The following is a 25,327-nucleotide window of genomic DNA, read 5'->3' as shown; positions in this document are numbered from 1 at the left end:
CGCTGAAAAATAAAGCATTCATGTTATACTTACAGTCGGACTCAACGCAAGTTATTCAATAACACGACATGGTGTCTGAAGTCCTGTAGTTAGCGTGAGAGATGAAGCCCGAAAGAAAAGGATTGTTTTGACACCTGCGGAGAAGAGAAAAAGAAGGACAAGATGAGCCACGGAGGAGAAGCTAGTGGCGGTGGCCAGCAGCTAAAGGCAGCAGCAGGACCGTGTGCTATGTTTAATATCCAGCCACGGGAGTCCTGCGACTTTTCAAAGCCACAAGAGTGGGATAAATGGATCAGGAGATTCGAAAGATTTTGCCTGGCAAGTAACCTAAATGCAAGCTCTGAAGAGAATCAAGTCAATACATTGATATACTGCATGAGGGACGAGGCGGATAACATCTTACGTGGGCTAACTCTAACGGCTGCTGAAAGAGGCACTTACAAAGGGGTACGTGATGATTTTCTTCGTGATCAAGAAAAACGTAATTTACGAGCGTGCTAAGTTCAACATGCGTAAACAGAGAGAAGGAGAGCCGGTGGATTCATTTGTCACTGCATTATACGCGCTAGCAGAACAGTGCAGCTACGGAGTGCTACATGACGAGCTAATCCGAGACAGACTCGTTGTTGGACTGTCAGATAAGGTGCTGTCTGAACGCATGCAGCTTACCTTGGACAAAGCTGTCAGGATGGCACGTCAAAGTGAGCAGATTTGTTCATGCTAGGGAGCAAGACCTACCTGCTAGTGGTGGACTACGCATCAAGGTATGTGGAGATCGCACTGCTAACCCCCACAAGGTCTAAGGATGTGATCCATCACCTGAAGTCAATTTTTGCACGTCACGGGATCTGTGAGACACTGGTCACTGATAACGGGCCACAGTTCTCAGGAGCTGACTTTGCTGACTTTGCTGAGTCCTATGGATTTCGTCATGTGACCAGCAGTCCAAAATATCCCCAGGGAAATGCTGAAGCTGAACGTGCAGTACAGACCATGAAGGGACTCCTGAAGAAGTCAGAGGATCCATACCTTGCTCTGCTTGCATACAGGTCTACCCCACTTCATAATGGATACAGCCCAGCTCAACTTCTCATGGGGAGGAGGCTTCATATCACCGTGCCTATTCTGCCTGCACTGTTAGAGCCTGCTCTTCCTGATGGAAGAGAGCTGTGGTAAGACCAACCCGGTTCAGCTTGTAATTTTGCTCATCACAGACTTTACCGAGACTGAGAGACAATCAAAAAAAAAAAGGGGGAAAAAATGTGTTTGATACTGTGATTGATACTTTTGAAAATGAGTATTGTATCCGGATACAACATTTTAGTATCTATACTTTTTTGAGTTTCAATACTGTTTGACAACCCTAATAGTTAGTGTGTTATGTAGTGTTTGGTGTAGTGTGTTTAGTGTGTAGAGGAGTCGGTTTTTTGTTTAATGAGTCAAAACAATGAGGAGAAGCTGAATGTGGAGCAGGCAGTGCAGCTCTTCATTCAGCTGGAAGGAGCTCAGGCAGACCTGAGCATTGCCTGCATTTAAATGTAAATAGTTACATATAAATTTGTAAATTTTTTAAATGTACGCACATATTTAGCAAACAACAATTTATATTTGCATTATAAGTAATAAACAATGGTTTGTTAAACATATTTGTGGTTTTCACAGTAAAAAAATCTAACTTTTTCTACTCGGATTGTATGGGTTTTTTTGTGATTTTAGGTCCATTGTGTTAATACAGTATGTCAAAATAAAAAAATAACTGTACAGTCACACATGTGAGGTTGTGCTGAAAATAATGACACCAAGTAAATAGTTTTTAAGGTGAAATATAATGGCAAAATCAAAAATAGTCAAAAACAGCCAATTATACCCTGGAATATCGGATTTCACAACAAACCTGAATATCCCTGATGTCCCACCTTCAAACACAGCCTCATTTGGCCATCCATGAAAAAGCTACTTGACCTCCCACTTTTCTATAGGAATACATATTTCCTACGGGCACTGCACTAATACTGTAAAATTAGGATTTTATTTTACAGTGCAGTATTCTTCAGTGTAGTTAATTTATGACATAATTCTGTTCAAACCATTAGCAGATCTGTCAGGTTTCCAATATGTGTCCCCCCTATGTTAAACTCATTCCTACGCCCCTGCTGAAGAGGAGCTATGACCAGCAGAGGGAGCATGTGTACTGCAGTGGACCTCTTACTACAGGTGAACTCAGCTTTCCATCTCTGTGGGCACAAAATACAGCATCATGTAATTTCGACCTATTTGTGTCAGCTAATATAAAAACAAAGACAAATTACTAATGCTTTGTTACTGAAATAACACCCATTTGTAATCATGTTTGATTCTTTAATCTCCACTAGAGGCCATCAGTTTTAGTCAGGTCACACAAATAAGCAAGGCCGATAAGAAGGCATGAATTATGTGTTCACCTGAGATTTTCCAAGTATTACAATTTCCATTTCATTTTTAAAGACCTGTGGCAGATGTAGTCATTTTTCCAGTGTGAGTGAAGTCAATTCAAGTTGCAGTCACAACTTAGAGCAGTCTTACCTGCAATATCAGGTTCTTATGAAAATACAAGCTATTAGTAGCTGTCTAATAATGGTATTATTGACCAGTTTGTGTAACCTGTTCAAGAAGTGTATTTGTATTATGATTATTGTTGACATTCAGTGAAATAAATGTTGTCAAAATAAAAGCTGATTTATCTCTAGTTTTTTTTCTCCATCAGTAAGAGATTTCCTTCCCGTCACTTTCAAATAGAGGAATGCTAGCCAGACCAAAAGAAACTCAACTGAAAACATAAAGGAGCACAGAAAGGTCTTGGACTTCCAAGTCCAAGTCAAGTCTCAAGTCATTTATATTCCGTCAGCATTGACTTGAGTCCACATCTCTGGATTTTTTTTCGCACTTAACTGAAATTAATTCAGTTGATTCAGGTGATGGGTGAAGGTCCTGTCCCTGCAGTCCTGCTCCTGCTTTCTCTAGGGAGTATTTATGGCTTCACGTATTGGATTTGTTGACAGCTATGCATTATGAATTCCATAAACTCTAAGTAGAACTGAAAAACGTTTACTGTCTTTTTTCTGATTGACTCTGCAGCCTGAGCCCAGTCAACCCTGTCACTTCTACTTTCTTTGTTCCACTGTGAATCATTTTTATTGTTAATATGTGGTGCATTGTCCTCAGTGTAAAGATGTCTGTGAGATTTGTTACATTTACAGTAAAAAAAAAAAAAGTAACAACAATAAACAACACCGTAGCTGCTGTATTTTAGGCTAAAATACGTCACATCTTTTCAAATCAATTTTGGACCTCAGGGCTTCCGGAGACCTGGATAACTCCAGATGAGCTGTATGGAGCTGTTTCATGTTTTAAGTTTGGGTTGTTTTTTCCCTTTTAAAACGAGTCTCCAGCTACCTTGGCTGTGTAGGATAATGCTGCAATGATGTTTTGCTGTGAAGCTTCAGGAATGACTGAAACTTAATGTTTGGGTGAACGTTTCCTTTAACCGATAAACTGTTTTTCAGGTTTAGAAGCATTACATAAGCACATGTCACATGTATCATTCAGTAGACCTAAAAGTCATTTATAGTTATGTGCACAGATAACAAAAACAATTTAATCCCACGATTGATGTCAAAATGTCAGTGCTTATTCTGTTGGACTCACACTCTGAAGCCCACGTGTATTCATTCTGACAAGCAACACATCCTACAATTTGAGAGGCTGGGCCCACAGATTGTTTGGTATTTTCTATTAATAAATGACATGGTCATCAATTAACAATAGACTTAAGTTATTGATTAATTTCCTGTCAGTCGATTGGTTGACCATTGGCCAGTCTGCTGTGGATAAGAGCCGCGCAGGAGAGATGATGTGGTTGAATGTGGTGCTTTCACTGGCCGGTGTTCATGTTGGAGCTGATTTACAGGAACAGAGAGAAACAGAAGCTCATCATTGAACCCACCGTCTCTCCTCCTTCTCTCCCCCCTCTCTCCCCCCCTCCTCCCCCTCCATCACCATTACAACAGCCCGCCCCCCCCCCTCCCACACCGTCTGTCCGGGCGGGTGCACGAGTGGCTGCTGCGGCGCCGAATCTCTCGCAGTCCCGCCGGTCGCCAGTGGACGCTGCCCGGCTGGCCGAACATGGCGGCGGCCCCGGAGGAGGAGGTAGACCGCAGACCGATCCGGAGGGTCCGGTCCAAGAGTGACACGCCTTACATCAACGAGGCGAGGATCTCTCTGCACCTGGAGACAGGTAGGCGAGCCGGCCGGTGTGACGCGGACGCTCTCCGCTGCATGTCTGGGTGTATCTGCGTTCCACAGGGGGGACGATGGAGTGAGAGGTTTTCACGGTTTCTTGACATTTCCCACGGACTAGCGTGACTGTGGGCTCTCATTGTGCAGCTCTGACGGTACCCATGGTGCTCAGCTGCACCTGGGTGGATGGTGAGCACGCAGTGACTCATGCACTGGGAGGCTGGCTTTTATTCCAGCACGGCACGGCTCGGTTATGTACGGGAAGCCTAATTATCCCTACAGGGACGATTGCTTTTTCTCCGACCAGACTCCGCCTTGATCGTCGGCTGCAGTGAAACGCTGTGCGAACTTGGCCGCCTCTGGCCACTCATGTAAAATGCGGTTGTTGTTATTGCAATTGGAGGAGGGATGGATGCTCCGGCGTGTCAGATCCTCACCAACAAATGTGGCGGCTCAGGCTCGACGACAGAAGAGATAAGTTATTGTTTCCTTTGTTGCCATGGTCACGAAGGTACGCCGTCACGAAGCCTGGATCATCGGATCATCTCCGGCCACATCTGTCTCATGTTTTGCCCCTTTTTTAAAAAATAAAAAATAAAAAAAATCAGCCCCGAGGGAGAGAGGCTGCTTTGATATGACAGCAGAGCGGAGCTGTCCACTGTCCCTCGGTGCTGAAAATGCCAGCGAGCAGAAGCCCGGAGGATTTACACGGAATGTCTCTTTATCTCACTCCACATATATGACAAGGCTCTCTCTCTTGTCTTTATTGAGCTGCTGCATCCGAATTTGGGCTCGACCCTCCCCCAGAATCGCCCCGATGTGACAAATCCCCGTCACATGGTGTGTATAGTCTGGCAGTGTGGGCTTTAGACTCGAGCATTTATTTTCCATTTCAGACATACGGCAACTCTAAGAAATGTCCCTTTTGTTCTGCTTTGTCTTCAGCATGTAGCCTGCAATGCCTCAGTCTGTATTAATACTAAATCAGGGCTATATTCTATTCAAAATATAACGCATATGGCCGGAAGCTGCAGTTTTTGGATTGAGGTAAAATGTGTCAAAACAGCATCATGATGAAGGACTGTGGAGCTGCAGAGAGGTCCTGGACTGCAGATCTAGCTCTCCAGATGAGGGGTCGACCGATATGGCCTCTTCAGGGCCGTTACTGATGATGAGAAATCCAAGAGACTGAAAACCGACATTGAGTTGCTTTAAAAATGAAAATCTTTCTCTCCACTACATTTATTTGGTCAGTAGTTACTTTACAGATTCAGATTATTTAGTGTTTTTTTTAGGCTGTTCATTAATAAATTGTGACATGTTACCGATCCGATAGTGTTATAGCAGGGACATTTGTGTGAGAGGATGTTGCATCATAGCCAGAGTAACACATTTGAAAGTCGTTTCTTTTATCGGCTAAATGCCAATGATCAGAAAGTGCTGAATATCGGCCCAGATCATTTGTCTGCACCACCTCTGGATATAAGAAAACATGTTTATTTGGTGAAGGCCCCAATAAAAGTCACTTCATCATGATTTTTGTAGTGTTTGAATTTGTCAGAATGATAGCAATGTGACTTTTTTGACCATATCGTGCGGCCTTATATTAAATCAAGGTCCTACGGTGTGTAAGATAACACATGTAGATCGTATTTCTCCCTCATGCGGGGGTGAGAAATTCATGTGAAAAGCAGCCTTACATAAATCTTAATGAGATCAGGAATTACTCATATGCTTGCCCCCACCACCACCACCACCACAACCACCACAACCACCACCAGCAGCAGCAGCAGCACCACCTCTTTTGGCTCACTTAGACCTTTATGACTCACGGTGTTCAGACCCACCTACTCATAGTCCCTCTCTCTCTTGCCCTCAACAATCTTCCTCTCCATTTTGTTTTCTGTTAAGCACCTCCTCTCTGACCGGCCGAGCCGCCCCAATCTGAGTAACACTATTCTTTCTTGGCGCTTTGTGTCAGCCTCTCCATCAGGCATTAATCTCAAGGAGGGAGGGTAGGAAGGGAGGAGGGAGGGAGAGGATGCTGCTGCTGCTGTGCCTTGCTAACAGTGCTGCTCCTGGCTATTAGCTGGGAACAGAGCGGCCAGGCTGCAGCTGCATGAGGCTGGCGTGGCCTCATCGAGCATCCAGCGGGCACTGCCATCGACGTCAGGAGAGGGATATTTGTCTTCACACCTTTCCTGTTTTCTTTTCTTCCTTCTCTCTCTTCTTCCACCATGATTTCCTTGGTCTAATCTTTTTTCTGTCACCCAAGAAGCCATTTGCCCGCCCACTCCCCTGATTCCCTTTCGCTTCATGTTTGTGTGCTTAGCTGCTGTTGTTTTGCATAATTCCAGCCCACTCTCTCCTTTGATGTGTGCCACCATTCAAATGTGACACATGTACACCTTTAGTGTACATGATGTGGTAACACACATGCTTGTGAACATGTGTGTGGGGGGAGTTGTATGTGATTTGGATGATTTAGAAACTGTTCCCATCTTGTTGTCTCTCTTCGGCCGCGTTCAGTGTTGAACCAGGATGAGATGATTTCCCTTGTTTTTTTCTTTGCTGTCCGCTTTTGCTGAATCATCACTCTGCTTTTTGCTGTTGTTGTGCACTATGCCTTCATTGACATGATTTATTTGGATTGGATGCAGTCTGCAGTGAATTATTGGCAGTTTTAAAACATACAACATGTGTGTAATAAGAGATCTTGAAGTCTGCTGAAACAAAAATGAAGATTAACCGCCAGAAATTGCTTTTGTTAGTGTTAAGCATCTTTAGCACCGATTTTGTCTTCATTTTCCCCTTCTGTACCTTTATTAGGATCATTTAACACCCTGTCAAAATGTATATGCTTTATCTGCTAGTGCCAACACTTTATCGGAGCTATATTTTGATTATTTCATTTAACAGTGCTAAAGTCTCTGTCAGCCAGATCTTTCTCCGGCGATGGTGTAGGGGCAAACAACACTGATTTCTTTGAATTTATTTCAACCAATCAAAATCATTTTATGCAGTGCTTAACCCACAATGCAGCAACAGTCGGGGCGAATTTGAGCCCGGGCATTAAAATGACTAAATCCAAGTAAAAGGAAAAGGAACACCTACTAGCTTGTTTAGATTCCTACCATTAGCGAACAGGTTAGGGTACCATCTTTCTCTAGAATTGCTGTAACATCGCTGTTGGCCTACATTACATGTGTTGTTTTAATTGTCCATCTTAATGCACCCACACTGGGTGTCTGTCCTTTCTGTTTTTACTCTCCCAGAAGTGTTATCTGCTTTCTTCAGCAGTGGGAAGTTTTATAAAGTCGCCCGAAAAACACACCCTGCATTTTCGGATGTGTTCAAGTGCAATGCTGTTGTCATAACAGCAGCTGAGGCGCATGTAGAGGACGCTTGTCATGAATTGTGTAGCTGATCAAAACCAACATGCACCGAATGACTTCACAACAACCAGGTGCACTTACAAGTACGTACAAACCGATGACATAAGGCGGTCTGCATTAAATAGGAGATGCATCTGAATAGGTGCATTCACAGCAGAGATGTAATACCAGAGAGCGTCTTTCTGTCTGCAGAGCGTGTGTGTTTGACAGTAGACGGAAGGGGAAGAGTGAGGACAGAAAAAATAAAGTATATAATATAAGATGCTAAAATTGGTCACCAAATATACCTGTGCACCCTGCCCAAGTAGCCTCTGTGTGTGGGGAAACACTGATGTTGTTCTTGTTGTTGTTGTTTGCTGCTAGAAACTAAAGCTAAAGGATGCTGAAAGGCTCTGGACAGCAAATAGTTTGTCTGTAGGTCTGTGCACAGTTATAGAACCTAAAATAGAAAAAAGTTGGCAGAGTTTTTGTTTCATTCTTCAATGTTTTTAGAACAGTATATTCAATCAGATCCATTTCAAAAGTCTGTCTTTTGGCATTTCCGCTGCGGTCCGTCATCTTGAGCCAGTTCCAGATCGCAGGCAGCACAGCACAGCTCTGCTCCAGCAATGTAAATCCAGGTCAGCTCGGTCAGAGCTTAGCCACTCCAACAAAGACCAAGATGCAGGCATTACCACGCTCTCATTCAGAGAGCTCTAATACAGACCTGAATGAAAAACTGAGACAGAGAGGGCTTAAACGAGAGGAGGTGGAGGAGCAGGAAGAGTCTGAGGAGGAGGACAGGATGGCACGATGGACAGAAAGACTGGCACGTTGAGAAAGAAATAGAGTTGGCCGTCATCCATAGAATATGGTGGGAACGGTGCGCACACAACTCCCACTGTGTGAGTAATGCTCTTTGTCTCTGTGATGCACATGCATCAGCTCTGCTATCTGTATACAGGCCTTGAGTAGCAGAGAAACAGAAGTACCTGTGCAGAATACAAAAGCACCGAGAGGAAGTGTGAGAGCTTTAAATGCAGCGGAGAGCAGCAGAGAGCTTCCCTGCATCGCTGCCTCCCACCACACCCCCTCACTCTTCCTCCACTGGCATGTGGGTCCATCCATTCAGCTCAGACAAGCAAACCACTGTGCTGAGAGAGAAGCCTTCTGAATCAGACTTAAGTCACAATCAAGACACCGGGAAGGCCTGCAACCATTTCAGAGGACAAGAGCAGAAGTGTGGAAAACATAGATGAGTACTTGTATTCTGTTGGGTAACTTCAGACTGTGATGCTGAGGGTGTCAAATCTGTATCAGGATGAATTCTCACTTTTATCTTAATAACTTTGCTCATGTTCTTTTCATATTTGTGCCTGGTTTAGTTAAAGTTCACTGCATATGCATTCTTTTCGTCAGCTGTGTCTACGTCTGATTCTGCTTTACAGATCTCAGCCATTGTGGAAACTGGCACACAACATTTATTTACACTCTGACATTTATGCCTACATTTGCACATTGATAATCATGCTAGCTCCATCACTCATAAGACCTGTAAATGAGATGCATGGCAAAGAAAAAGTGTTTCATCAGCGAAGTTGAGTGGTACTTGCCCTCCTCCCCGACCGTCAGTTTGCTTTCTGATGGAAGCTGCAACTTTACATTGAAGGGGTCCCAGCACAGTGACAGGATTCACACTTCACCTCCTGCATGAAAAGAGGATGATATCAGGGGGTTTGTTGCCAAAGCGATAAGCCTATCTGACAATATTTCTGATTAAAACCCAACTCTAATAGGGAACCAGATAAAGTTAATGAGGGAAAAGGAGTCGGTTACCTCTCTCTCTCCTGCAGCTCTTCATCATCTTCATCTCGGCTCCTTCTTGTTCCATCACCCACACAGGCTGAATAAAACAACTCCCTGACATATCTGAAATGGATCAGCTGTCAACAAACGCAGAAAAATAGTCGTTGTTTTGCTCTGTAGATTCATAATGTGATGAACAATAGTGATTGGGGCTAAATTCACTAAACGTTCTGGATTTCCTGTGACCAACCTACTTCTTAATAAAAGTGAATACTTTTATTGGGAAGATGCAGCAGTAGGAAACGTTTGGTTTTCATCAGCAGTAGATGTACCCAGCACTCTACAGATAGTGAGTGTCTTTTCTTCTAAAAAGCCTGGTGTACCAGGTAACACAGGTGTTGTCACAAGCACGTTAGTTGGTTAGAAAATGGTGTCACCAGGGTAACACTCCTTCCAATTTCCACCATTACTTTTTCCTTTTTTTTGTCACTTCCAGTAGAAACAATACAGTGGTATTCAGTACAGAACTGGGACACAGTCTGATTTCTGTTTCCCTGAATGTCTTTTGACGGCACTGACAGCATGTCTGAACTTGCATTCAACACCCATCTGTCAGGGAGGACAACCGTGATAGTGAAACCAGTGGCATACAGAGAGAAGACATATTGAAGCAAAAATAATACAAGTAATAAAATGTCCATCACTTCTTGTATATGGATTGCACCCAGAATGTGTGTTAGGGTGTTTGTGTGTTAGTGTTTTTTTTCATCTTATCTTATTGTTTTATGCTGTTTAATGTAGCTGCACTTGTAAACATCAGAGAGGTTAAAGTGAAGGCACAGTGTGACTTCTGCCGTGTCTTTGATGTCACCCACAGGCTCCTGGAGAGGACTTCATTAGTGTGACTTTACTCTCCAACATCTTCAGTCACTGAAGCCAAAAAACTAAAATAGGCCAAAGGATTAACATGTAAACATGTGGCGGAGGTGGCATTAACCACAGCTGAGTGTTTATGGGCTCAGACAGCTGTCAGTAAAGGAAACACTTCATCAAGCAAGTCAGTTTTCCAGGTCTTTTATTAGTGAGACAACTGTTTGTGCAGGGAGTTGCTTGGATGCAGTCTGGGGTAAAACAGATATGTCCAGCCCAGTTGCCAGAATCGCATGTTGCAGTTAACGTTTCTGCAAACTGCTGATATGTTCAAATTTGTACCTGTAGACCTGTGTACCACATGGATGTTTCCACATTACATTATTAACATTACATGTTACGACCTGACTGTCACATCAGAAGCTGGAAGGAGTTTCAGGCGAAAAAAAGGCTGCTAAGCCAGCGACCGCAGGACGAGACTAGGTTTGAACCTTTGTAAGTGTGACACTTTTAAGGAGACCTTGGGCCGTCTCTAGTTGTGTTTATGGCAGCCAATCCAATAAGCACAGTGTCTTCACAAGATACAGTTCAAATTGAGAAACGTAAAGTCACAACATAAAGATATGATCAGGTCCATCATTGCGTGGGTTGGCAGAAGTGTGCATTGTCCAAATGTATTCTGAAGATTTGGATGGATATGTCATAGTTGACAGCTACACAAAAAGACTTTGTAGTGAATAAAAGTGTACAGGTTGTATTTTGATGTATTGACCCTGTTTTCTTTAATCAATGTAGATATACTGTTAGATTTTGTTTTTATGTATAGCAATTACATTTTTCAAAATTCGCATCACAATTGACTCTTAAATACTGTTCACAGACTACTGCTGACACATAAATCTTGATACATAAATTGACTTTGCCACTATTAATGATCTATAACCAGCATAAAGTACACCTTTGTTTCAGCACAGAATTTGGGAGATTCATAAAATATTTTTTTCATATATATTTATGTCCAAATCACAAAAGCCATCAGGTTTCTTTATCCTTTAAACTCTTTTTACAAATCTTATATCAAAAATTTAGACCAGGCTTTATTTCTGTTGTTACAGTAACAATTACTTTGAATTGTTGATGAACGTGTCCATTATTGTCTCCATCCATTCATTGGTTTTAGTCATGCAAATGTCAGAAAATGTCCATCAGTAATTCCCAAACCCTAAAATAATGTCCTTGTTTTGTCAAGAACCCAGAGATAATCAAATTACTGTCATAAAAGAGGAAAGAATGATAATAATCTGAAAATGTTGATTCTATTTGTCTCGTCTCAAACTAATCAGTTGTTTATGAAAATAGTTGTGGATTAAGATCATTATTGACTAATCAGTTAATCATCACAGCTTTATTGTGCAGGTGTGATGTACATACAGTAATGTCATCTCCAGTTCTTAATGTGATACTGTTTGCCTATAGTGTTGTACTCTACTCCTCCTTGTTTTGTAGTCTGCGTGTGAACATCTCCTTGATATTGTGTGTGTGTCCCGGGTTGTTTTAAGTGTGCCCCCCTGTGGTTTCTCCCCGGGCACCTCAGCTGTGGGGGTGGGCTGCAGGACTCCTCCTCAGACAAGAACCAAACCACAAAATGCAGCCAGAGAACCAAGACACATCACCAGTAGATGTTCTTTGGAGTTTTTATCTAGCTGTTTTTTTTTTCCTTTTTAAGTATGCTGTCTGTATTGGTGAAGGCCACCTATCAAAATAGATGAGCTGCATACAGGAGACAGAGAGAGGGAGAGAAGAGGGGTGAGTCATATCCCTGTGATATGCCAAGTCTCGCATTCAAACATTTACAGGGATGTACACACACACACATACACACACACGCACACGCTCGCGCGCACACACACACACACACACATACACACAGCTCCTACAGGCTCTGTCACTTTGTATTAATTCAGCACATAGCGGGTCCAGTCACAGAGAGGAGGGGGGAGGGAGAAGGGGAGAGGGGTGTGTGCAGGCTTTTGAACAGTGAATGACAGTGAAACAGCGGGAGATGAAGAAACTGTAGGAAGAAGACAAAACAGTGAACATTGTGTTGCCTTTGAACTCGCAGACTTCTTCTGTCCATCCTCATCGCATCACACTTAGCACACATTTAACACTGTTCCTGTGTTGATGCCAACACACGTCTCGACAGATGGAGAAAGAAAAGAAAAGACCCACAGAGACCAAACCAGACAGGCGCTCATGTTGTTTCACATTTAACATTTCATTTTTTTCTGAAAATCACAATTTAGACATTTATCTGTAGACACATATGACAGCATCTGTCCTAACATCCATGATTTGGATGAGGAAACATTTCCAAATAGAAAACGGGAAGGACAAGGGAGCAGAGGACTGTCCCTGTTTTCTCGGCTCTCTTGCATGGGGATATGAAGTGGTTTCCAATGTCTTCACATACAACTCATCAATATCATCAGACTGTTTCAGGAATACAGCGTGATACTGTATATTGAAGAGGAGATGTGTGACTTATTTGATTTCCGATTGACTTATTATTTAAATCTTAAGGGATGATTTCTACACCAAACCCAACCACGTGTCTGTCATTACAACAACTATACTAATACTTTTCCAAAACGAAGTGGACAGATTTTGGAAAAAACAAAAAAAAACAAGCGGCATCTGAACACGAACAGAAACTTAGATGTGATGTAAAATGAGTCAATGCATAGCCTATCTCTTGCTTGAATTGTTTCCAGAAACATATTTCAATGTAGGCAGCCATTTACAGTGTAAATGTAAATGTAGGCGGCCATGTTGAAATGGATGTGTGGAGGACAAAGAGAGACCACCATGCACATTTGCAACCTTAACAAAGGCCAGAGAAGCTCAGATGAACACACAGAGGCACAGTGATGTCAGTCTCTGCTAAGGAGGCTGCTCCCCAACTATATCTTTAGATAAGCAAACAGTTGTTTGGTACTATATTAATGGTTAGAAATCAAATATTTTTAATGGTAATAATAAGTGTAGGTCTTATTGTCCATACTTACAATATTTGACTGGTACAACAGTGAGAAGAGTCTTAAATTGCATCCTATGTGGTAAATAAAAAGCCATAAAAGTTATACAATTGATTGAATGATGACTGCAGGAGACCTAATACTAATGAGATAAATGACATATCACTCAAACCAACACTATACCAGAGTGTTTGGGCAGCTTTTAATATGTATGTCCCGGAGAGATGATGATAATAATTTAGTGTAGTCTATTCACTGGAAGCCACTTTGCCTCACCCGACAGCTAATTATTTAGCCTCTTCCATCCACTCTGCTCAGGATGCTCCCAAATCAGAACAATTAACTTCCGTCGCTCAGGAAAGACACCTCTGCAGTGGGTGGACAGATGAACTGGTGGGAACATGGAGGTAAAAGCAACAGAGTGATGAAGATTAAATAGCAGAGCGAGTCTGTTTTAGACTCCAAACAGCCGGTCTCCACCTCGTCACCTCACCATTAATTTTGCACACTAAATCTCTGTCAGGACCACAGTCTCAGTTCGGAGCCTAAATTAGCAGCAGCACCATCAAAGGCCAGAGGATGATTAATATTTTTTGCCTGATAGAGATAGCAGCCCAGATGAGTAGGTGATACAGTATGTGGGATAATGGATAGTCATCAGGAATAGACAAGAGGGTCAGTAGAGAAGAGGGAAGGTTAACCAATGTGACATTAATCACATAGACAGTAATGAGCAGACTTTCAGTCTGTTACCACAGGAGGTTTCTAGTCATGAAGATAGTTTGGGTTTTTCATATACAAGAAGGCAATCCACACACTCCAAATGTAAGGAAATGTGACAAACCATGAAGGAAATATTAGAAATGTTCTCTTTCAGGGCTCCAACAACAGTGAAATGTTTCTCTACACTCTCTAAACACTCCCTCCAGGAGTGCAGCAGCAGTGCATTAATTGCGTGTGTTAAAGTGCAGCATTTAGCTTAAAGGGATGGTTTAAAAGCAAGTCTGACCTGTGAACAGTGGGCAGACAGAGCATTTATCAGGCAACAGCATTACTGCTGTTATTGATCATGGCATTTTCCTTTGGCAGTTAATGTGGAGCAGTGGAGGCTCAGACCCATGACCCCTGGACTCTGATCAATTCCCAGTTAAAGAGGAAACTGTATTTATATAGCACCTTTTAAAACATTAGTAAACGAGTACTTTAGAGAGAGAAGAGAAGTGGAAAGTGGGACACTAAAGGTAATATATAAATCAAGCAGAATTAAGTGTGCAGTCCGCATAATAAAGGGCATTACACTGAGCACAAGTTGACAGCTCAAGCAGTTCACACCTGGCAATGACGTGCATCCCAAGTTGCCACTTTTGATTGGCTCTCACTTGCCGTGCTCTAAATGCAAATAAACACTTTCATCACTGGGACAAACAGACAGAATGATGAAGGTAATGTGTTACATTCAATGTAATTCATTACCTTCTAAGTTTCTCATAACTCAGTAACTCCGAGAGCTTTTTAAGGGAGTTTTCAGACTTTTCCACAGGCAAAAAGGAGTAGAATATATTTGTCACTATTAAACACAACTACTGTCAATAAAATATTTCTTCTTTCATAAATTTAGTATAGGTGGTGAAACCAGTTTAAACTGTGTTGAAACAGCTGCCAAATGTTGGCAGGTAAGACGCACTTTAGACACAGAGTGGCAGGCTGGACTTAATGTATTGCATTTGATGTCAGATTTGCTAGAAGGCACCTGTGATTTAGAATTTGTTTAGCTGTTTCAAAAAGTTTTGTAAGTTTCTCTTTATACAGCAACTCACATCACATCACACTGATTTGTTAGGGAGTCTAGTGATATTGTGGCTAAAAGCTGAATGGTTGGATCAGTTGAAACAGACAGTGTGTTCATAAACATGTGCTGCTAACAGATTAATAAACAGGAAATTCTTCTTCTTCTTCTGTCCACTGGCCAGATTGCTCAGGAAGGATGTTAATACCAGGTCGGAATGGAGCCTGAGAAAAGAATGAATGAGTGAATTTGGCTTCTCTGAAACTGCAGGACGATGTTCAGAATCCAGTGGCGATAATAATAAATCCATAATTACCTTTTAGGGTAGTAACGTCCTCTGCATCCTTCTTATACTAGCTGAACAAAGCTTTAGAGTCGTTGTCTGAAGACTCAGCACCATGGAGATATGAATCACCGCTCGGGCAGGTGAAGGCAAGATTGATTCAGTCAAGGCAGATGTGAATCTCCATCACAGTCCAAAGGCTCAGAGATTGGAAACTCTGTAGGTGGTCTGCTGGGTGCTGATGTGGTTATGCCCGCTCATGAGACGTGCATACTGAGATGCTGCTGGACAGGAGGGTGTATGTTGAGACAGATGTAAAGAGCTCAGTGTCCCACAAATAGACAATAATCTGACAGCTGTCTCACGATGGACACGCTGCCAGCACACCTGGGGTCTGAGAGAGAGAGTAAAGTGTGTGAGTGTGTGCGTGTGCGATCACACATGTATGTCTGTCTGTCACACTTGCTGGTATGTTTCAAGGCTTGTCGTCTATGCAAAGGCGCTCTGACTTGTCCGACACATCGAGGCATGACGTCCATTACTGTCAGCAGCATATTGAGCTGTAATCTGCCAAACCTTTGTGTCCCCACTGAGCCCCTCGGCTGTGAAGGGTGCACAGAGCCTTTCTGAAACAAGATGACACCCGCCTACAACATCTACACACTACAACAATTTTTCTTGCCAGTGCAACAAGGCAGGGTATGGAATGAAATGAGATGCAGTTCTTGGGGTATGAAAATATGACAAAGTAGAATAACAATATTTGTATCTAATCAGACTGCACTGTAAGCATTTTTATTTCAGGTATGGCTGTTGTTTTGGAACACAGGTATATTGATTTTCCTCACAATTAAATAAGACATAATGTCACTGAAGACTGCTCTGAGTGCAGCATATTTTGTGCCACCGCTAAAAAACCCCTAAGCCCTTATAATTCGAAGACATGCAGCTCATATGACTTTTAAGTGTGACACTGAACCCCAAATCCTGATTATGATGAGGATTTCATCATGGGAAGTTGCAAAAAATATGTTGCTCTATTGTGAATGTATGTGATTGGATCCTGAACCATAAGTATGGATATCTTGGCCTCTGCTGCTTTGATATATCTATTCTTTTTTTCCTCTGTGTCCCCTTGAACTCAAACTGTATGGAAGTAAAATGGAGTAGCCATGTACTTTTCTACAATAATCTGCAGCCGGCAGCTCTGTGAGGTAGATGTGCTTTGAGCTGAATGCTAAGGTCAGCGCCCTCGTGCATAGTGCTTAGTGTTTACTAGGTATGATGTTTTCCTGAGTTGAGATTCCCAGTTCGTGTAAAAGAGAAGACACTATTGTTTCCAACGCAAGTTATGTCTTCCCCTACTGTGAATTAATTACTAAAACAAACAAACTGACTTGAGAGTGGAACAGTTTAGACTTTTTTTGTTTATGATTAATTTTCAATGTTGTGTTTTGACAACATTCTGATTATGGTCTTATACTTAGGCTCAAAAAGCACTTGGTTAGGGTTAGGAAATGCTCAGATTTTGGCTTAAATACTTTGTACTGTTGCCACAAACCAAGCTGGATATTGTCCTGACATTTAATTTAAAATACTCAGTTTCAGGCTGCAAATCTTCCCAACGTGTCGTCAAATATGTCTGGTTTTGTTGTCATTAACATGGCTAAAAAAAGCCGTCTTAAAAATATCCAGTGGTTTCACACTTACAGATGTTGAAAAGCTTGCCACCACTATCCTCTTGTCCTCCAGACATGAGTGACAGCTCATAATAATGTAATGTGTGGTATGTGAGACGCACTGTAGAGATGGTGATAGAAGCTACTCGGTGCTCTCCTGTGTCACTTCTTTACAGTAATGTGAATCATACCTGCAGTTTGGCTTTCAGTCACATGAGACAAACTGTAGGCCTCAGCAGCCTGTGAGTCAGAGAGTGAGACTATGGATTTATTGATCAAACTCACACCAGCAGTGCTTTAATCTCACATCTCCTTCTCATTAGAGGAAGCAACAACTGTGAAGAGTCGTACCAATCAGGCCAGTCATCAGAATAAGACCCACAGACGAAGGAGTAGAGAATGAAACCTGAAGGATACCAGGCGTAAAGAACAAAGATTGTGCTTCATACTTTATTCTTGTTTCTTCATCAATTTGGGTGTCATGTCAAATATTGTTGAGTTTAACTATATGTTAAAGGAACAGTTCACTCCAAAAAGAATGTTAAGTTATTATCTTTATGATGGAAAGTCAGGTGAAATGTTGTTTTCTATGAAACATTTTCTGGAGCTTCACAGCAAAACATTCTCCTAAGCAACTGCAGTAAATGGGAACTGCTCCTGAAGGGCATAAATATCTTTCAAGTCAATTTAGCATCTCCAGGCTTCTGGAGACTTGTATTATTATTATTAAGCTTAACAAGCTTCATGAAGACATGTTTTACATTTTAAAACAAGTCCTGATCTCCTCCAGTTGTTTCAGGAGAATGCTACAAGGCTCCAGAAATCTTTCGTGGATCATGAGAACTTCACCTGGCTTTCCATCAGCATGAAAGTGAGCATGAAAATGACTGGATTTTCATTTTTGGGTGAACTTTTCCCTTAATGTCTATACTCTAGAAGAAAGGAGGAGAGGGCTCACCCCAGACCCGAGGCCTACTCACCTAGCTTTCCCCCCTTTCATCTTGTGATGATCTTAAATGTGAATGCCTTCATCAGTCATCATCTGCAGCGAGGAAAAGAAAATGCTTTTGATCTTAGTGTTACATAAAAGAATAAACATGAGCACGCGCACAACCTACATGAGGGAAGTGACACAAACATAGCCTCAGGTGATTGACTACATACATAAGTCCAGTCTCCCTCGTTCTGTATGTTTCTGCAGCTCAGTGTTTCAACACTACGGAGTGGCTTCTGATTACATGCAGACACAGACTCCTAACCAGTCTGCACCCTGTGGCTCAGAGTCTGTCACTGTTTAGAGACAAATGAGTTCACCCTTGTTGCTTGTAAGTGAGCTCCGCCTGCTGGAAGAGATGTGCAACTACAAACTGTGACCCTTTATTGGCCTCCACAGAACATATGTGTCCCTCTCACATGCATGTCAACTCAGTTCAGATTACAAAAAGGGACTTCTCAAATTTGACTTGCTTTTATCTCAGGAACCTTGAAGCTGCTATCAGTGTCTTTTCTCTCAACTTATTTTTGATGAGCTATTAAAATTTAGCAGAGAACATAAGATGCTGTAAAAATGTGTCATTACATTTGGGATTTCTGCGTTGTTGTCCCTGTATGTAGATAAGAAAATGAAGAAAATTAATTAGTGTCTATTAAGAGGAACAACTCAGTTTCATCCAGTATTTCTCAGCCTTGTCTCTCTGTAGTCAAAGAGTGCACATCATCTTTTTCATTGACAGATTATAGAGTGAGTACAAAACACATCTGTGAGACTGCTGACACTCTGGAAATGGGAACATATCACTCCAGTCTTGGATTCTTTCAGTTGGTTTCTTTTGAGTACTGATTTTAGGTTCCTGTTGATTACTTTAAAGACTTGCTATGGGTTTGCACCCATACATACTGAGCTTTTAACCCTGTATGTTTTTATCATATTTCATCTTTAAATTCTTATTTGTATCTTTCCAAGGTGTATTTAGCTGTGTTTACACAACACGAGAATGCATAATGAAGTTTCTGTGGAAATGTCCTAAGCTACATATACGAATGAAACTATAAAAACTAATTAATGAATAATTATCAAGTCCCAGAAATAAAATATTCAGTGGTTTGCTGAAGATGTTTTTTTTTTCTTATATTAAATATGTTGATTCACTCATTTCTAGAAGGGGTTGGCTGGTTTATGAATAAATAGAAATTTAGGATAATCCGAATGTAGCAGCATACAATGCCCATGTAACCTACATTTTGCTTGTATTTACAGTGGGGCAAAAAAAGTATTTAGTCAGCCACCAATTGTGCAAGTTCTCCCACTTAAAAAGATGAGAGAGGCCTCTAATTTTCATGATAGGTATACCTCAACTATGAGAGAAAAAATGAGAAAAAATAAAAAATATAAAAAATATCCAGAAAATCATCTGATTTTTGAAGAATTTATTTGCAAATTATGGTAGAAAATAAGTATTTGGTCAATAACAAAAGTTCATCTCAATACTTTGTTATATACCCTTTGTTGGCAATGACAGAGGTCAAACGTTTTCTGTAAGTCTTCACAAGGTTTTCACACACTGTAGCTGGTATTTTGGACCATTCCTCCATGCAGATCTCCTCTAGAGCAGTGATGTTTTGGGGCTGTTGCTGGGCAACACGGACTTTCAACTCCCTCCAAAGATCTTCTATGGGGTTGAGATCTGGAGATTAGCTAGGCCACTCCAGGACCTTGAAATGCTTCTTACGAAGCCACTCCTTCATTACCCGGACGGTGTGTTTGGGATCATTGTCATGCTGAAAGACCCAGCCACGTTTCATCTTCAATGCCCTTGCTGATGGAAGGAGGTTTTCACTCAAAATCTCACGATACATGGCCCCATTCATTCTTTCCTTTACACGGATCAGTCATCCTGGTCCCTTTGCAGAAAAACAGCCCCAAAGCATGATGTTTCCACCCCCATGCTTCACAGTAGGTATGGTGTTCTTTGGATGCAACTCAGCATTCTTTCTCCTCCAAACACGACAAGTTGAGTTTTTACCAAAAAGTTCTATTTTGGTTTCATCTGACCATATGACATTCTCCCAATCCTCTTCTGGATCATCTAAATGCTCTCTAGCAAACTTCAGACGGGCCTGGACATGTACTGGCTTAAGCAGGGGGACACGTCTGGCACTGCAGGATTTGAGTCCCTGGCGGCGTAGTGTGTTACTGATGGTAGCCTTTGTTACTTTGGTCCCAGCTCTCTGCAGGTCATTCACTAGGTCCCCCCGTGTGGTTCTGGGATTTTTGCTCACCGTTCTTGTGATCATTTTGACCCCACGGGATGAGATGTTGTGTGGAGCCCCAGATCGAAGGAGATTATCAGTGGTCTTGTATGTCTTCCATTTTCTAATAATTGCTCCCACAGTTGATTTCTTCACACCAAGCTGCGTACCTATTGCAGATTCAGTCTTCCCAGCCTGGTGCAGGTCTACAATTTTGTTTCTGGTGTCCTTTGACAGCTCTTTGGTCTTGGCCATAGTGGAGTTTGGAGTGTGACTGTTTGAGGTTGTGGACAGGTGTCAAAACAGGTGCCATTAATACAGGTAACGAGTGGAGGACAGAGGAGCCCCTTAAAGAAGTTACAGGTCTGTGAGAGCCAGAAATCTTGCTTGTTTGTAGGTGACCAAATACTTATTTTACCGAGGAATTTACAATAATTAAAATCCTACAATGTGATTTCCTGGATTATTTCCCCCCATTCTGTCTCTCATAGTTGAAGTGTACCTATGATGAAAATTACAGGCCTCTCTCATCTTTTTAAGTGGGAGAACTTGCACAATTGGTGGCTGACTAAATACTTTTTTGCCCCACTGTACATTCAGGGCATTTATCAGACGCTTCTGTCCAAAGCAACTTACAGTAATTCATACATTGATGGCGGTGGCTGCCAAGGTGCAGACCAGCACATCCGGAGCAGTTTTGGGGTTCAGTCATTGTTATAAGACAATTCATCAAAGATGTTTTTCAAAATCAGGAAAATTATGTAGAGGCTAAAAAAATACATGTATTTTTAAATAAAGCCTAATACTATGCAATCCAATCAAAATGAAAACATGTTAAAAGAAAAGCTTAACAAAAACCTGTCATTACAAACTGTGAGATTAATCTCAGAGGTGTGAATTTTCCAGGTGCACATTTAAATCCCCTCTAAAATCTAAATCTCACGGCGCTTCAATCTCATTGGACACTACCGCGAGGCCAAAACGCAACAGCGAGCCTGGATTGGCTGAATCTGTGGAGGAGCTAAACAGCGCCAACGTACAGAGGCTAGAGCGGGAAGTGAATGAAGACTTCAAAATAAAACAATGAAGATGGAGCAGAGTCTTGACGAGATCCAGTGGATTGTGGACCTATAGATATATATAGATTATCCAAATTCGCTGATATAGTTTTTTATTTAACATCTATGTATTTTTTGGAAAGAAAAAAGTCAAGAACCATCGGCTAGGTCCTAGGATACAGTATCCTACTGGTGGAAGTGCGCGATTACAATCTGGCCCTCAGGTAGTGAGGATACATTTTTTGTGTCTTTCTCTATCATTAAAGTTGCCCATCCCTGGGCTAGGAGAATAAAAATAGCGCGCTTTTATTGCACACCACTGATATGGCCGTTCTGACTTCCCGTTTTAAAAGTAGAGATCAGAACTCTATATTTTATGATTAATTTGGGTGTAAAATAAGTTGCTGCTATATGTCGTCACACCAAATGTCTTCCTTAGACTTAGAGGAATTACAGCTCGCTTTTTTCATTTGCATGCCTCACAGGAAAGCATGGCTACATGATCGAGTCCTCATGAGTACCTGGCGTTTATTCTTCTAATCTAAAAGTTCTAGTGTATTGGAGTTAAGTCTATTTTAATGGTTTATGATTTCTTAAGAAAGATAGTATTGCTATTGCTCTGACAGTTCAATGTCTATTCTGTGGAGATGGCAACATAGTTTATAATTAGAAATACATTTCTTCTAGGAAAAAAAGTGGTTTGTTTGCAGATATTGTAAAGCCGCGCGATCAAAATGCTTTTATTTTGTAAGATGTGGCCGGAAGTGTGTCTGTCAATATGGCGGGCTTGTCAGTAGTGGACAGCGCTACAAACAGTTGAGATCCCCCCTTCACCAGAGCAGAGGGCGAGAGGGTCCAGCCCTGCAGACCACGCTCAGCAGCTCAAACATGGCGGGCTTTGGAGGCGACGTGATGCGTTCTTGTTCCGGATCCGAATCTACCACCGACTACCCCTCTGTAACGGCTGCCGTGCCCGGGGAGCAGAAACCGAGAAAGAGGAGGAGAGCTTTCTGTCTGACCAGGATGAAGCCCCGCAACAGCTCCAGCGCACAGCAGCAACACCAGCCCGCCGCGAACAACAACAACATGCCGTTCATGATCCACTGCCAGATCGGCAAGGAGATCAAACACATCTGCAGCAACTGCCGGGGAGCCGAGCCGCTGGACGGTGAGGACCCGGTCCGGTTAGACAGGGTCAGGGCGGGCGGAGGAGGAGGAGGAGGAGGAGGAGGAAGAGGAAGAGGAGGAGGTGTTCGTACTCCCAATTTTAAAAGATTATTGTCATCTATCTGTCGGTGACCGCTCCCTGCCTGTGGGGCCAATCTGCTGTACAGCCCGGGAGCAGCTCTCAGATCAGCCCCTTCTGTTAACTGTATTTACTTTCAACTGACCTTTAAAGGAAAACATAGTAGTTTTTGAAAAACCTCTTGTTTTTTCATTGTATGAATCACAGGGCTCGGTGGTTTAGATGGAATGGAGTTACTTTGGAGCATGATTCCAGATTTATTTGGCTTGTGTGTGTGTGTGTGTGTGTGTGTGTGTGTGTGTGTGTGTGTTCGCGCGTGTGTGGGTGTGTGTGGTTGAGTTTTGGTCCCACGCTCCACTCCTGTAAAACAGCATCAGCAGCCAGGGCAGGACGATGTGACCTTGAAATAATAGCCTGAGAATATCAGCCTGTCTCACTTCATATAATTTATCCATCAGTATTTTGAAATCTCCTCGTAAGCACTTAATAATTGTTTGGACTAGGCAACAAAATCGTAATTTAAGTAATTTGAATTACTTCATCATCCAAGAAGTTAATCAGGGCTTCAGATAACGGTGGATTTAGTTGCTTAAATCAGCGCAGCGACCAATGGTTATTTGCACTATCCATTAATCTGTTGATTATGTTCTCAATTAATTGAATAGTGTTTTGGTCTATAAAATGTCAGAACATTTTGAAAAATGATGTCCTCAATTGTCTTGTTTATACAAAAACCCCAAAGATATTCAGCTTACTGTCACACAGGTGGGATGAAACCAGAAAACATTCACATTTAAGGAGCTTGAACCAGAGAATTTTGACTTTTTTCCCCTTAAAACAAAAAGACTTGAACCAGTTTATCAATCAGTTAAGCGGTTAATGAAATGGTTGACAACTAATCAATTGCTAAAGTAATCAATGAAGCTCCATTTTAAATCAATCCAGAAAGTCATTAGCCTGCAAAACGTCTTAAAATGTTCCAAGGACAACCCGACATGACATCTTCAAATGTCTTGTTTTGTTCTGTAAAACAGAGAAAAACAGCAAATCATCATATTTCAATAGCTGGAACAGAGAATGTGGGGTTCTCTGCTAGGAAAATTGACAAATTGTATATATTATTATATTTATTTCTGCGGATTAGTTTTCTTCAACTGACAAATCAATGTTTGGACTCATGACAGCACGAGTGTCATCACATTCACAGTACCCTAGGCTGCCCTGACATGATTTGCACAATGAGTCGACTAGTTGATTAGAAGACTGATTAAAACGCAGAGAAAACGAGAGAAAATGCAGAATGTCCTGTCCTCGTGATTCTTTTTCAGCAGTAGTTGTGTTGATTTGTCTAGAATACTGTGAAAATGGAGCCACAGGTAGAATCTTACAATCGCTTGATTTTTCTGACCAACAGTTCACATCTTGTAAATAATTATGATATGAAAAAGGTAAAAGAGAACCTGAAACCCGCAAATCCACCACATCTCTGCTTGATGAATTACGTGATGCACTGTTACAAAAATTGCCTATTCATTTTCTGTCTTTAGCTCATCAATTGATCGACGGAAGAACGTGCTCGTCACCCGATTAGCAGTAGTCATAGCTCCATATGATTAATTGACAAGTTAATTCAGTTGGAAGGTCTGTCAGACTATTTCCAACATAACTGCCACCACAGATCAATAACAGACAGGCAGAAGATTGCTGACGTGTCAACCCAAGACATGTTTCTGAGGCAGAGATCGTCTTGCAGTGTTGATTATACGGTCGATAGATACCGAGGGAAATGTATGCATGCAGTAGCTTTTACCGCATTTGCGTAACAATAATACACACAAGCTAATGAAAGGAAATATAAAAACCAAAATACGAAACACAAAAATAAAAACAACATTTCTTAATGACCCCAGGTGTCTTTTTCTGCATTTAAAAATCAATTTAAACAAAAAGAGTTTTCATATCAGCGCTTATCAGACAACATATATACAGATATATGTGGAGGCCTACATTGGCCAGCTGATGTGTTGGTGAGGCGCTGGTGTAATGTTGGTATTTCTTGTTCCCCTCTTGATAAGTGGTTTAGAACCTACAGCTCGTCCTCTGAGACACAACAAGACACCCTCCTTTTGACTGGTCTTTTGCTGATAGGAGTTTTGTGTTCTTTATTTAGAAAAGTGTTGAAGTTGCTTGTCTATCTCTCAGGGAACTAAGATGGATGTACTGATGTATTGGATACAGCTGATCCAGTTTCTGGAAAGTGTTTTAGAGCTCCGTGCAGTGTCCCCTTAGAGACCTTCGGTCTAGCCATGATTTGGCGCCAAGAAAGCCGCTCTTTGCTTACAATAACAGTTCTAACACTTTCATTTATCTTTTGAATCCTCAACCTCTCTGATTATTTCCAGGTTAACGTGGCTATATTAGAGAGTTTAAAATAAATGTGGTCTCAAGCACAGAAGCAGATTGTGCATGAGGCTAAAATGACCACAGTGTAGTAATACAAAGTGATCGAACAGAATTTAAAACATTACAAGGGTTTTGCAAGTTTGATGTTTACTTTGCGTTGTTTGCGACAGCTAATTACGTAAAAGTTACGTCCATAAAAAAACACCTGATCCAAAAACATGGTTGGACCCAGTAGCTGGGTGAGTCAGGTAACTGAGTGA

At 41.7% G+C, this 25,327-nt stretch overlaps 1 protein-coding gene across 3 annotated transcripts in view; it reads left to right on the top strand.

Annotated features, from left to right (window-relative positions):
- Positions 1 to 4,070: 4,070 nt before the first annotated feature.
- phactr1 (phosphatase and actin regulator 1) overlaps positions 4,071 to 25,327 on the top strand; it is a 39,707-nt gene continuing 18,450 nt past the window's right edge. Inside the window, exon 1 of one of the 3 annotated variants that reach the window (XM_030433526.1) lies at positions 4,071 to 4,273. In XM_030433526.1, the coding sequence (XP_030289386.1) occupies positions 4,162 to 4,273 (112 nt within the window). In that variant the 5' untranslated portion in view covers positions 4,071 to 4,161. Of the gene's footprint in view, positions 4,274 to 21,001; positions 22,587 to 25,327 lie in introns of those variants that run through there. The other 2 variants (XM_030433525.1, XM_030433524.1) reach the window with 2 other exon arrangements.

The sequence above is a fragment of the Sparus aurata genome, chromosome 11 (assembly GCF_900880675.1).
Source record: "Sparus aurata chromosome 11, fSpaAur1.1, whole genome shotgun sequence".
Classification (NCBI taxonomy): domain Eukaryota; kingdom Metazoa; phylum Chordata; class Actinopteri; order Spariformes; family Sparidae; genus Sparus; species Sparus aurata.
Note: the sequence above shows the minus strand (reverse complement) of the source record. Positions and strands in the feature narration are given on the sequence as shown.